Source organism: Herpailurus yagouaroundi, unplaced genomic scaffold (assembly GCF_014898765.1).
Source record: "Herpailurus yagouaroundi ecotype Mexico unplaced genomic scaffold, PumYag 180, whole genome shotgun sequence".
In the NCBI taxonomy this organism is placed as follows: Eukaryota; Metazoa; Chordata; class Mammalia; order Carnivora; family Felidae; genus Herpailurus; species Herpailurus yagouaroundi.
Window position 1 is genome coordinate 23,677,868 of NW_024412411.1, and position 15,379 is coordinate 23,693,246.

The 15,379-nt window shown below is 39.6% G+C and overlaps 1 protein-coding gene across 4 annotated transcripts in view; it reads right to left on the minus strand.

Moving 5' to 3' along the window:
* MTMR2 (myotubularin related protein 2) overlaps positions 1-15,379 on the minus strand; it is a 121,724-nt gene that overhangs the window by 44,167 nt on the left and 62,178 nt on the right. For 3 of the 4 annotated variants that reach the window (XM_040489684.1, XM_040489686.1, XM_040489687.1), the window contains 3 exons: positions 6,021-6,096; positions 1,016-1,110; positions 754-864 (listed from right to left, as the gene is read on the minus strand). In XM_040489684.1, coding sequence (XP_040345618.1) covers positions 754-864; positions 1,016-1,110; positions 6,021-6,096 — 282 coding nt within the window. Of the gene's footprint in view, positions 1-753; positions 865-1,015; positions 1,111-3,504; positions 5,112-6,020; positions 6,097-15,379 lie in introns of those variants that run through there. The other variant, XM_040489685.1, reaches the window with a different exon arrangement.

Sequence of the window (15,379 nt, forward strand, 5' to 3'; positions counted from 1 at the left end):
AGAAACAAACCAAAAAACAGGCTCCTAATTATGGAGAACAAACTCCTGGTTACCAGAGAGGGGGTGGGGGTGGGGGGGGGTGTAAAACAGGTGAAGGGGATTAAGAGTACATTTATGATGAGCACTGAGTAAAATATGGAACTGCTACATCACTGTATTGTCCATCTGCAACAAATACAACACTGTATGTTAACAACACTGGAATTAAATTTTTTTTAAAAGATAAATATGATAGGTAAATGCTCTGAGTTAGAGAAAATGGCAAAGGAAAATACGGGGACGAAAATAAAACAGAGCCAACAATGAGGAGAAAAAAAGGATAGGAGTTAGATAAGAAAATAGAGGAGGTCTATAATGTCAAGTTTTTCACACCATTTTTTCAGAAGCAGAAAAACTGTGAGACTGGAACGACAGGTGATGACGAATACATCAGAGTTGGCTCTTCCAGTACGAAGGCTCACCCCTAGGCTTCTGTAAATTAAAGGTAATCATTTCTATCATCCCTACTTCAGGATTTTTTGAGGCTCAACATGAAATAATCAATGTCAAAGTCACCTGTATTGGGTCCAAAAGAATTCAAGCCTAATTCATGAGAGAGTACGTTTTATTACTCCTAATTGTTTTTGTCTTCTAGAATGATGTTTCAGTATGAAATCTATTTGACAGTTTGGAAACCAGTTTCTACACACAGGTTCTATTTAATAGAAAGCTTTTCAAACCAAATAAAAATTGCACAAATATTATAACATTTACCTTACACACAGTCTCTAGTCCATAAGAATTTTCACCTCGACTAGAAGCACCACCAATTTTTTCTACTCTACTTATCACACCAAGAGAGGCATCTAAAACAAATGGGGGATCCTAAAGGAAGGAAAGAAAACAGCAATTAAAATGGAACAATTGATATAATGATCGTAGTTAGAAATGCGTTCATTAAAAATGATCAAAAATGGACAAAACTACAAACCACACACAGAAGTACATTTAAAAAATCTAGTCCCACCAGTCTTACCCGTTCCATGCTTTTAAAATATAACCTGTAATTCGTGACAGTCAGAGTTCCTCGTACAGCACCAGTGAATGGACATATATAAGTCACATCTTTGGCTGCAAAAGCAAAGAGTCCACAGTTTACCATACATTGTGCACTTTTAAAAACTGCGCTCTCATCTTTTCACAAGTAAAATAATTCGGACTGCTATTCTAACCTGGGCTCAAAAATCACAGAATCAGTGACTCAAACAGAACTCAGAGGTCAAATCCAAGCTTCCGACCACATACCAGTCTGGGGAAGGGATGCAGAGTAAGTGGGAAGGACTGAAGAGGCAGAGAAAACACTTGCCCTTAGAAGAGCAGGCTAGCTCCCCGCTGGATACAGTTCTGTGTGGGAGTTGGAGTCGTGGCTGAAGGGTGATAGTGATGGTGGTTAACAAATGGAAATGTCTCAGGCCACAGACACCAGTCATCTTATAGTTTCTAGATCACCTCCCCAATCTGCTGGGCTTCTGGTCAGTCTAATTTATCAACATCCCTCCGAAAATACATCTGGAAGATCGAATACCAGAAACTCCTGACCTGATTATGTTTACAGGGAAAATACTGTAAGAGAAATGCAATGTATTCGAAATATAATTTCTTAGAAAAATAATAGAATAAGAGGACGTTGTATTTCTGACCAAGCTACTGATGTCAAACTTTGTAGAGAAATAATCACAAGCATTGTTCTATTACATGATTAACGATGAATCTACACAGCGTTATGCTTTTTTAAACATCCATTAATGAAGCAGGATAACTCAGCTACCACTAGCTCAAAATAATATTTAATATGGTAGAGTTCATAATGCCCACTATGAGCTTTTTTACATCTTAAAATATTCATAAATCCCTGTGATGTCATTATAGCAGCCAATGAGCAAACAGAGGAATATCTTCATCACTCCAAGAAAGTAAGGCACAAGCAACAGCAACAAATTGCTAAGAATTGTCCAAGGGGCTTCTGGGAGAACTTAGGGATATAAAATACGGATTAATATGGTATTGCAACTGCCTGACTTGGCTTTTTACTCACCACTTTGGAGGACTGAATGCTTTGTATGGAATCTGAAATGAGACTGACCTTACAACAAACATTTCTAACCTTCAAAATAGTTCCCTTGGGAATGTTCAAGTATGAGCTACATTTTTTAAATCACTGTTTCCAATGCATGCTTCATTTAGAGGGAAGCTTTTAAAATTAAATAAACCCATCATTAAGGAAAGATACATAAACTTGCCTTCCATACATTTTCTTGCCCTTATAAATTTTTACCTCAATGAGAAAAGCTTTACTCAATGCTACTAGAACATTTCTGGATTCTTTCCAGACCCAGTTTCTTTACTCACACAAGAAAATCAATCTCATTATTCTATATGCTACTGCAAGATATGTCCAATGTTTTTGTTACACCTTACCCTTTATTCTAAAATCATGCATAAATTCATGAAAGTACTTCCAAAATTGTAAGCAGTATACATACACAAAGCGTTTCTATCTATGTTACTATTATCATCAGTCATTAGGTTCTGCTTCGTTCTGCCCACTTTATTGTCCCTCCTCAGGCTGGTGGCAGCTAAGTCACAATGAAGAGAGAATTTATGCCTATCAGGGTCTGTATCAAGTAGATGAGAGATTATGACCAGGAACGATTCCAGAGAAAATGACAATAGTAACAACCAGCATGGATGGTTTAGCACTGCATAGTTTATAACGTATTTTTCACCTGTGTACTTCCTTTAACCTTCCTAATAAACCTTGCATATGAGACCTATAATTACACTTACAAAGTTTAGATGAGAGTACCAGGGCTCAGAGAATAGCCTAACGTTTCAGAACTAGTAACTAAGATTAAGACTTGAATGCGGTTCCTCTGACTACAAATTCGAATCTCTTTCCATCACGTCATGCAAAGCTAAACCACTAATATAGCGTAATCTGACTCCCGTGTTAAAGGTTGAAAGGTTGTAGTCTGGAGTTATCTCTACTCCTGATACACCCAGGCCACAATACTCTGATATTGTTACCTCCTTAAAGCATTCAGGTGATGTTCCTAACACTACTCTAACTTTTAAAAAATTAAACTGCAAATTTATATTAGACCAACTAAAAATCAAATGCCTTATCTACATGGATTAACATATTCTAGGTTACTCTAGCCTTACACTTTATATTAAACATAAATTTTTCACATAAGTCTACATAGATTATTTTGAATCAGAATATTTAATAGATTAGGTATTCCTCTGAATTTTGCAACACTAATCCCACCGAGTCGTACTGAGAGATTAGATTTACCAACCCTCTCAAATTTTCACCGAGTTCACAGAGGAAAGACCCATAATAGTTTCTGTGAGATGAGCTAAAGTGACCTTGAGAATACATATTATAAGGATATAAAATATACACAAATATAATATATGAGAGCATGCAATCTGTACAGAAAGAGAGGCACACAAACATACTCTGAGTAATACATTGAAGGGGAAATCCATCCAGCTGGAGGATCAGAAAACATCGAAACATCGAACATGGAAAACATGTTCCAGGAACATCGGCATGTGAGTTGTGCCCCAGTGACAGGTATCCTTTAGGTGGGTAGAGAGAGAGAGATGGCCCTCAATGCAGAGGAAGAACTGAACCCAAGATACAGAAGTGGAGAAGGAAAGTACTTTTGGGGAAAAAGGTAAATATACAGTCTGGCTCTCTCTACAGTGATACACTGTATCACACACTCTTCACTCTGCAAGTTCCCTCCTGGGTTCCTCTTCTACCAAGTATTGTAAACTGTTTACTAAAGCCATGTTCTTGGCTCCCTCCTCACTATATGCTCCAAAGGTTAATTTCATCCTCTCACTTTGAATGGATATCTACGTTCTGATGATTCAAATCTGGTCTTCCAGTCCTAAACTCTCTCTTAAGCTCCTAAGATATCTCCACTTAATACCTTCACTTGAAGTTTCTCAAAGGTACATGCAATTCAATATGCACATGTATGACATCAATGACTCAGGACAGTTGAGAGAAAAAGAGAAATTCAAGAAATTCTTAGAGATTGAGTCCTCTGGATCTCACTGGATGTCAGAGTTCAGAAAAAAAGTAGTAGTCCAGGATGATATATTGAGATTTCTGCTTTGAGTGAATGGACAACTGGTGTTAGTACTAACAGAGGGAGAGAAGAAAAGAAAAGGAGTAAATTTAGGGATAGAGGTGATGATTTCAGTTTGGGGGATGCTGCGTATAAGGGACATCTATACGATATCCAAGGGCATGTATATAGGACACAGGCATTTGTTTATATGCATTAGGAGAGAAGTTCACACTAAAAACAACACATTTTAGAGTCATCAGTAAATATATGGTAGGTAGAGCTACTAATTTAGATATGGTCAACCAAAAAGAGCAGGTAAGAGGAAAAAGGGAAACAGATCAAGGACAAAGTCCTAAAGGAGTATCGCTATTTAAAGGAACAGAAGCCAACGAGAGCTGGACTGGTAACTTCAGAGTCTTTGATAAGGTTATTTATCACAGTGGAAATAGCATGTACCTCAGGCTCAGAAAAGCAAAACACTGTCAGTCATAAGACTCGCTGTAACATTACTAGCTATGTAATCTCCCTATGCCTTAGTTTCCTCATCTACAAAATGGGATTAACGTCTTTCTCAGAAGATGTGAGGACGCTTACATGAGACAGTGGGCATTCAATAATGATAACCATTCTTATTATGTAATGTCCAATGCTGATAACATAGAATACTAACTTAGCAGCTCAGCAGAACAAGAATTTAGGGCATACACGAGGCTGAGCAGGGAGCAAAAAAGAAACTGGGGAGGTATTCAGTCAAGAGTTAAAAGCAAAAAGAAACATGTATCTTGCAAGAGCGAAGGAACTAAATGTACGGTAGGCAAGCCTTTTGACTTTCTTATTTTTACACGAGGAATGACACCTCGCCAGGATAAATTAAGCATTTATTAAGTCCTTTTAAAAATTATAATTGAAATAAATGAAAGGTGGTGTTTCATTGGGTAGGAAACCATTTACTTTATTCTCTTAATTAATTACTTCTTATTTCAAAAGCGATGGTATTTTGTAGATTACCACACATGTAATAAAGTAAAAGCCTGAGTACCAAAAAACAAAACAAAACAAAATTAAATGCTTGTTTCCAGTCCATACAATACGTTAAGGCTTAGTTCTTTAGGATACAAAAGAAAAGCAGCCATAGGCAAAAGGTTTGCTTTGCAATGGAGATGAGATATTTTCATCCAAAACTCAGCCTAAGTTTATTCAGAGTAGAAAAAATAAAGGAAGCAGAAAGAACGTGTTTTGAGAAAAATTACTTGTACAAAGTGACAAGTCAATGTTTTATCTAGGCAAGCCAATATCTTACTGCAGTCATTTAAAATAATGAAGCTTTCTTTAAAAAATTCCGTGACAGGGAGCACCTGGGTGGGTCAGTCAGATGGGTGGCCAACTACAGCTCAGGTCATGATCTCTTGGTCTGTGAGTTCAAGCCCCGTTGGGCTCTGTGCTGACAGCTCAGAGCCTGAAGCCTGCTTCGGATTCTGTGTCTCCCTCTCTCTCTGCCCCTTCCCTGCTCTCTGTCTCTCTCTCTGTCTCTCTCTCTCTCTCTCAAAAACAATAAACATTAAAAAAAAATTTTTTAATTAAAAAAATAAAAAATTTAGTGACAGTTGACAAGAAAAAGCCACCTACTTTCAATGAATGTAAAGCAAATGAATGTAAAGAGAAGCAGCAGGGTGTAATTCACTATGTATGTTTCCCAGTAGTCCAAGTACACACATGACCAGTAAGCGTAGTAGATCCAGGCTTACAAATGCTAGGAAGACTGGCAGTAATGAGTGCAGTCAGACATAAGGTGTCTTGGACAGTGAGGCTGCTCTCTGTACACGGAGAGTATTGAACAGTCTGTATCCTCAGAAAGAAGAAGGAAATTCAACAAAAAATACCATTACAGACCCATGTCTTTAATATTTTCTCCTGGAAGCAAGGGTGGTTCTTCCATTTCTGCTAATTTGTTAGATTCCCTCAGGACCTGGAACAGAAAGGGGAGGAGGGAGCAAGAAAAGAAACATGTTTTATTCAAAGGCCAATTTTTCACACTGTATCACACACACTACCTGAAATCAAATTACAAAAACTATGGTGCTGGCATGTGCCACACGTGAAGCTGCTGTTTTTCTACAGGGCATTTACTGAGTGCCTACTTCATATGAGGTACCATACAAAACAGTTTACGTGTTTTCTCAATGAATCAATCCCACAACAGCCCTATAAGTGTAGGTCTTATTATCCTCATTTCGCAGATGAGGGAAAACAGGCCCGAAGTGACCATTAACTTCTTCAAGGCCACGTGGCTGACAAGTCAGAATCTAGATGTGAATCATAGTTTAGTGGACTGCAAAGCCCAAGTGCTTTCCATTAAACCACGACCAGGGGCCTTAGTGCATTTAAACTCAGATAATATCAAGGTCTTATGCGGATCTAATGTTTAGAGAATCTGGAAATGATGGCGACAAAAGTGTCTTGTTGAAAAAGAGGTATTAATATATTACAATCATGACCAACAACTGTTATTGAATAGTTAGCTTACAAAGGATGCTACACTGGATTCCAAGGATGTAAAGATACACAGAGAGAAGCTTCGGGAGAGGGAAGATGGCGGCGTAGGAGGACGCTGGGCTCACCGCGCGTCCTGCTGATCACTTAGATTCCACCTACACCGGCCTAAATAACCCAGAAAACCACCAGAGGATTAGCAGAACGGAGTCGCCGGAGCCAAGCGCAGACGAGAGGCCCACGGAAGAGGGTAGGAAGGGCGGCGAGGCTGTGCGCGCTCCACGGACTGGCGGGAGGGAGCCGGGGCAGAGGGGCGGCTCGCCGGCCAAGCAGAGCCCCCGAGTCTGGCTTGCAAAAAGCGGAGGGGCCTGACAGACTGTGTTCCGACAGCAAGCGCAACTTAGCGACTGGGAGGTCATAAGTTAACAGCTCTGCTCAGAAAGCGGGAAGGCTGGAGGACAAAGGGAAGGAGAGCTGCTGAGCCCCCTGACGACAGAGCTCAGTTTGGTGGAGAACAAAGGCGCTCGCCAGCGCCATCGCCCCCGCCCATCCCCCAGCCAAAATCCCAAAGAGAACCAGTTCCTGCCAGGGAACTTGCTGGCTCAGCGCAAACACCCAACTCTGCGCTTCTGCGTAGCCAAACCTCCGGCAGCGGATCTGACTCCCTCCTGCTGCCACAGGGCCCCTCCTGAAGTGGATCACCTAAGGAGAAGCAAGCTAAGCCTGCCCCTCCTGCCCCCGTGCACCTTGCCTACCCACCCCAGCTAAGACGCCAGATCCCCAGCATCACAAGCCTGGCAGTGTGCAAGTAGCCCAGACAGGCCACCCCACCCCACAATGAATCCCGCCCCTAGGAGAGGGGAAGAGAAGGCACGCACCAGTCTGACTGTGGCCCCAGCGGTGGGCTGGGGGCAGACATCAGGTCTGACTGCGGCTCCGCCCACCAACTCCAGTTATACACCACAGCACAGGGGAAGTGCCCTCCAGGTCCTCACCATGCCAGGGACTATCCAAAATGACCAAGCGGAGAATTCCCTTCAGAAGAATCTCCAGGAAATAACAACAGCTAATGAGCTGATCAAAAAGGATTTAAATAATATAACAGAAAGTGAATTTAGAATAATAGTCATAAAATTAATCGCTGGGCTTGAAAACAGTATAGCTGACAGCAGAGAATCTCTTGCTACAGAGATCAAGGGACTAAGGAACAGTCACGAGGAGCTGAAAAACGCTTTCAACGAAATGCATAACAAAATGGAAACCACCATGGCTCGGATTGAAGAGGCAGAGGAGAGAATAGGTGAACTAGAAGATAAAGTTATGGAAAAAGAGGAAGCTGAGAAAAAGAGAGATAAAAAAATCCAGGAGTATGAGGGGAAAATTAGAGAACTAAGTGATACACTAAAAAGAAATAATACACGCATAATTGGTATCCCAGAGGAGGAAGAGAGAGGGAAAGGTGCTGAAGGAGTACTTGAAGAAATAATAGCTGAGAACTTCCCTGAACTGGGGAAGGAAAAAGGCACTGAAATCCAAGAGGCACAGAGAACTCCCTTCAGACGTAACTTGAATCGATCTTCTGCACGACATATCATAGTGAAACTGGCAAAATACAAGGATAAAGAGAAAATTCTGAAAGCAGCAAGGGGTAAACGTCCCCTCAATATAAAGGAAGACCTATAAGACTCTTGACTGATCTCTCTTTTGAGACTTGGCAGGCCAGAAAGAATTGGCACGAGATTTTCAGTGTGCTAGACAGAAAAAATATGCAGCCGAGAATCCTTTATCCAGCAAGTCTGTCATTTAGAATAGAAGGAGAGATAAAGGTCTTCCCAAACAAACAAAAACTGAAGGAATTTGTCACCACTAAACCAGCCCTACAAGAGATCCTAAGGGGGACCCTGTGAGACAAAGTACCAGAGACTTCACTACAAGCATAAAACATACAGACATCACAATGGCTCTAAACCCGTATCTTTCTATAATAACACTGAATGTAAATGGATTAAATGCGCCAACCAAAAGACATAGGGTATCAGAATGGATAAAAAAACAAGACCCATCTATTTGCTGTCTACAAGAGACTCATTTTAGACCTGAGGACACCTTTAGATGGAGAGTGAGGGGATGGAGAACTATTTATCATGCTACTGGAAGCCAAAAGAAAGCTGGAGTAGCCATACTTATATCAGACAAACTAGACTTTAAATTAAAGGCTGTAACAAGAGATGAAGAAGGACATTATATAATAGTGACAGGGTCTATCCATCAGGAAGAGCTAACAGTTATAAATGTCTATGCGCCGAATACTGGAGCGCCCAAATATATAAAACAATTACTCATAAACATAAGCAACCTTATTGAGAAGAATGTGGTCATTGCAGGGGACTTTAACACCCCACTTACAGAAATGGATAGATCATCTAGACACACGGTCAATAAAGAAACAAGGGCCCTGAATGAGACATTGGATCAGATGGACTTGACAGATATATTTAGAACTCTGCATCCCAAAGCAACAGAATATACTTTCTTCTCGAGTGCACATGGAACATTCTCCAACATAGATCATATACTGGGTCACAAAACAGCCCTTCATAAGTTTACAAGAATTGAAATCATACCATGCATACTTTCAGACCACAATGCTATGAAGCTTGAAATCAACCACAGAAAAAAGTCTGGAAAACCTCCAAAAGCATGGAGGTTAAAGAACACCCTACTAACGAATGAGTGGGTCAACCAGGCAATTAGAGAAGAAATTAAAAAATATATGGAAACAAACGAAAATGAAAATACAACAATCCAAACGCTTTGGGACACAGCGAAGGCAGTCCTGAGAGGAAAATACATTGCAATCCAGGCCTATCTCAAGAAACAAGAAAAATCCCAAATACAAAATCTAACAGCACACCTAAAGGAAATGGAAGCAGAACAGCAAAGGCAGCCTAAACCCAGCAGAAGAAGAGAAATAATAAAGATCAGAGCAGAAATAAACAATATAGAATCTAAAAAAACTGTAGAGCAGATCAACGAAACCAAGAGTTGGTTTTTTGAAAAAATAAACAAAATTGACAAACCTCTAGCCAGGCTTCTCAAAAAGAAACGGGAGATGACCCAAATAGATAAAATCATGAATGAAAATGGAATGATTACAACCAATCCCTCAGAGATACAAACAATTATCAGGGAATACTATGAAAAATTATATGCCAACAAATTGGACAACCTGGAAGAAATGGACAAATTCCTGAACACCCACACTCTTCCAAAACTCAATCAGGAGGAAATAGAAAGCTTGAACAGACCCATCACCAGCGAAGAAATTGAATCGGTTATCAAAAATCTCCCAACAAATAAGAGTCCAGGACCAGATGGCTTCCCAGGGGAGTTCTACCAGACGTTTAAAGCAGAGATAATACCTATCCTTCTCAAGCTATTCCAAGAAATAGAAAGGGAAGGAAAACTTCCAGACTCATTCTATGAAGCCAGTATTACTTTGATTCCTAAACCAGACAGAGACCCAGTAAAAAAAGAGAACTACAGGCCAATATCCCTGATGAATATGGATGCAAAAATTCTCAAGAAGATACTAGCAAATCGAATTCAACGGCATATAAAAAGAATTATTCACCATGATCAAGTGGGATTCATTCCTGGGATGCAGGGCTGGTTCAACATTCGCAAATCAATCAACGTGATACATCACATTAACAAAAAAAAAAGAGAAAAACCATATGATCCTGTCAATCGATGCAGAAAAGGCCTTTGACAAAATCCAGCACCCTTTCTTAATAACCCTTGAGAAAGTCGGGATAGAAGGAACATCCTTAAAGATCATAAAAGCCATTTATGAAAAGCCCACAGCTAACATCATCCTCAACGGGGAAAAACTGAGAGCTCTTTCCCTGAGATCAGGAACACGACAGGGATGCCCACTCTCACCGCTATTGTTTAACATAGTGCTGGAAGTTCTAGCATCAGCAATCAGACAACAAAAGGAAATCAAAGGCATCAAAATTGGCAAAGATGAAGTCAAGCTTTCGCTTTTTGCAGATGACATGATATTATACATGGAAAATCCGATAGACTCCACCAAAAGTCTGCTAGAACTGATACATGAATTCAGCAAAGTTGCAGGATACAAAATCAGTGTACAGAAATCAGTTGCATTCTTATACACTAACAATGAAGCAACAGAAAGACAAATAAAGAAACTGATCCCATTCACAATTGCACCAAGAAGCATAAAATACCTAGGAATAAATCTAACCAAAGATGTAAAGGGTCTGTATGCTGAAAACTATAGAAAGCTTAGGAAGGTAATTGAAGAAGATTTAAAGAAATGGAAAGACATTCCCTGCTCATGGATTGGAAGAATAAATATTGTCAAAATGTCAATACTACCCAAAGCTATCTACACATTCAATGCAATCCCAATCAAAATTGCACCAGCATTCTTCTCGAAACTAGAACAAGCAATCCTAAAATTCATATGGAACCACAAAAGGCCCCGAATAGCCAAAGTAATTTTGAAGAACAAGACCAAAGCAGGAGGCATCACAATCCCAGACTTTAGCCTCTACTACAAAGCTGTCATCATCAAGACAGCATGGTATTGAAATTTGACAATAAATTTCATATATAAATAAAAAAATGAATAAATAAATAAATAAATAAAGTCAACCAAAAAAAAAAAAAAGATACAGATACACAGTTGCATAATGGATTTATGAAACAAACAAGACACATACACACACATACACACACACACACACACACACACACACACACACACACACACAATTGTCATATGCTAAATATAAATACATCCCCTAGCTACCACAAACCTCCCCACCTCCACCTCTTACACTTCTAGACAATAATCTTTATTGTCTCCAATTTTTTAGCTCATGTTAATTCCTCAACATCCCGCAATGTGGTTTTGCCACCTAACCCAATCCTTCCGGGGAATCCACTTTCTTCCAAATAACTTTCCATTATTATAGATAATGAACATTTCTCAGTCTTTATTTTTATCTCTCAACTACATCTGACCTCATCTAAAACTTGCCCTTTTTTTTTTAATGTTTATTTATTTATTTGGGGGGGGGCAGAAAGAGAGGGAGAGAGAATCCCAAGCAGGTTCAGTGCTTTCAGCACAGAGCCCAACTCAGGGTTCGAACCCATGAACCATGAGATCATGACCTAAGCCAAGATCAAGAGTCAGATGCTTAACCGACTGAGCCACCCAGGCACCCTAACTTGCCTGCTTCTTGAAAGCACACCATCCTGTTAAACTCTTCCTTCTCTGACCATTCTTTTTCAATAAGCTTTATTTCCCTTTCCCCAACCTTCCCTGTTCTTCAGAGATTTGTCCACACCTCACTTTACTCACTTCCTGATATCTCATATGTTACCTATGGCTTCACCTAACTTCGGTCTATGCTGCCAGCTCAGATTTTTCTTGCACTCTAGGTTCCATTCAACCAGCTGCTACTGTTCCTCCCCATCCAGATGTCCCTCAAACACCTTGAACTCCACAGATCTCAAGCTGACCTGTGTTCATACTTCACAAACGACACCAGCATCCATTTCGTTGCCTAAGTCACATCTGGGGGAGGGCTGAGCAGTGGTCTCTGTGCAGACTCAGGCATCCTGCTTCAACCTTGACTTGTTTCATTAGACTGAGAACCAACACCACTAGAAAAAAGATTCCCAAACACTTTTTAAGTAGCTTTTGACTTTTATTTCCTTTGGTCCAAAAAGCAGATGTAGAGTCTTCAAAAATAGGTAAAAAGGAAGAGAAAACAATGTACTGCAGCCACTTTAAAGGTCACCTTCTGCAGGCCCTCAAACTCACTCAGGGCTCTCCTATGCATGAGCTCCTATCTGGCACTTACCACACCATCCACTTTCTTGCTACAGACTCTGAGAGAAGAGGTGTCATATCTTATACACTCTGAATACTGAATAGAAATATAACATGGGCCATATATGTGATTTTTAATTTTCTAGTAGTCATATTAAAAAAGTAAAAAGAGGGGTGCCTGAGTGGCTCAGTCGGTTAAGTGTCTGACTTCAACTCAGGTCATTATCTCACAGTTCATGAGTTTGAGCCCCACATTGGGCTTTGTACTGACAGCCTAGAGCCTGAAGCCTGCATCAGATTCTGTGTCTTTGTCTCTCTCTCTCCCCACTTGCATTCTCTCTCTCAAAAATAAGTAAACATTTAAAAAATTTTAAAGTAAAAAGAAACAGGCAAAACTGGTTTTAATATCTTTAATTTATGGCACAAAAACAGACACATAGACCAATGGAATAGAATAGAAACCCCAGAACTAGACCCACAAACGTATGGCCAACTCATCTTTGACAAAGCAGGAAAGAACATCCAATGGAAAAAAGACAGTCTCTTTAACAAATGGTGCTGGAAGAACTGGACAGCAACATGCAGAAGGTTGAAACTAGACCACTTTCTCACACCATTCACAAAAATAAACTCAAAATGGATAAAGGACCTGAATGTGAGACAGGAAACCATCAAAACCTTAGAGGAGAAAGCAGGAAAAGACCTCTCTGACCTCAGCCGTAGCAATCTCTTACTCGACACATCCCCAAAGGCAAGGGAATTAAAAGCAAAAGTGAATTACTGGGACCTTATGAAGATAAAAAGCTTCTGCACAGCAAAGGAAACAACCAACAAAACTAAAAGGCAACCAACGGAATGGGAAAAGATATTTGCAAATGACATATCGGACAAAGGGCTAGTATCCAAAATCTATAAAGAGCTCACCAAACTCCACACCCGAAAAGCAAATAACCCAGTGAAGAAATGGGCAGAAAACATGAATAGACACTTCTCTAAAGAAGACATCCGGATGGCCAACAGGCACATGAAAAGATGTTCAGCGTCGCTCCTTATCAGGGAAATACAAATCAAAACCACACTCAGGTATCACCTCACGCCAGTCAGAGTGGCCAAAATGAACAAATCAGGAGACTATAGATGCTGGAGAGGATGTGGAGAAACGGGAACCCTCTTGCACTGTTGGTGGGAATGCAAATTGGTGCAGCCGCTCTGGAAAGCAGTGTGGAGGTTCCTCAGAAAATTAAAAATAGACCTACCCTATGACCCAGCAATAGCACTGCTAGGAATTTATCCAAGGGACACAGGAGTACCGATGCATAGGGGCACTTGTACCCCAATGTTCATAGCAGCACTCTCCACAATAGCCAAATTATGGAAAGAGCCTGAATGTCCATCAACTGATGAATGGATAAAGAAATTGTGGTTTATATACACTATGGAATACTACGTGGCAATGAGAAAAAATGAAATATGGCCTTTTGTAGCAACGTGGATGGAACTGGAGAGTGTGATGCTAAGTGAAATAAGCCATACAGAGAAAGACAGATACCATATGGTTTCACTCTTATGTGGATCCTGAGAAACTTAACAGGAACCCATGGGGGAGGGGAAGGAAAAAAAAAAAAAAAAAAGAGGTTAGAGTGGGAGAGAGCCAAAGCATAAGAGACTGTTGAGAACTGAGAGCAAACTGAGGGTTGATGGGGGCTGGGAGGGAGGAGAGGGTGGGTGATGGGTACTGAGGAGGGCACCTTTTGGGATGAGCACTGGGTGTTGTATGGAAACCAATTTGACAATAAATTTCATATATTAAAAAAAAAAAGAATAAAAGCCATGATGGCTAATGCTTTAAAAAATAAATAAATAAATAAATAAATAAATAAATAAATAAATCTTGGATTCATTAAAAAATATATATATATATATATATATATCTTTAATTTAATCCAGTAAATAAAAAATAAAATAAAATGACAATAAAAGTATTGTCATTTTGGCATGTAATATTTTTAAAAGTAGTAGGGGCACCTGGGTGGCTCAGTCAGTTAAGCAACTGACTTCAGCTCAGGTCATGATCTTGCAGTTTGTGAGTTCAAGCCCCGCATCGGGATCTATACTGACAGCTCAGAGCCTGGAACCTGCTTCAGATTCTGTGTCTCCCTCTCTCTCTGTTCCTCGCCTGCTCATTCTCTGTCTCTCTCTCTCTGTTTCTCAAAAATAAGTAAATGTTAAAAAGAATTTAAAAATATATTTTTAAAAGTAGTAATGGGACGTTTTATATCCTTTTATTCATTTTTTTTTATTTTTTTACACTCTAGAGTGTATTTTATATTACAGCATATCTCAATCCAGGCCAGCTACATTTCAATCAGCTATATTTCTAGTGGTGCTCATACTGATCAGTACTAACCTAATGAATCTAATCTTCCTGATGATCAAGAGTTCTTTAGTTTAAGTCAGGTGCTTAGGGAAGACTAGACAAAAGGGTTAGACATTATTGTCATAGCCCAATGCTCATCTAAGGCCAATAAAGTAGGAACTACAAAGAACAAATTAATTTTGTTTAATAAACTTATAATCTAACCAAATTAATATTATACTTTTGAAAGTTTAACAATTTGTTTCATAAAGTAACCTTAATGATTCAATACCCAAAGAACTAAAATATATACACACACATATAATTTTTTATATGCCACATTCTATAACTCCTAAAAGGTCATATTTTTGAATGGCATCTAGTTGCCAGTTCCTGATATAGCATTTTATGAAACCATAAAAAAAAAGGAAAGAATGAAGACAGAAGGAAGGAGAGACGAAGGATGAGGCAATGAAGAAGCAGAAAAACAGGATAAAAACTTGCAATATGAAAATATATAGACTTCCTGGG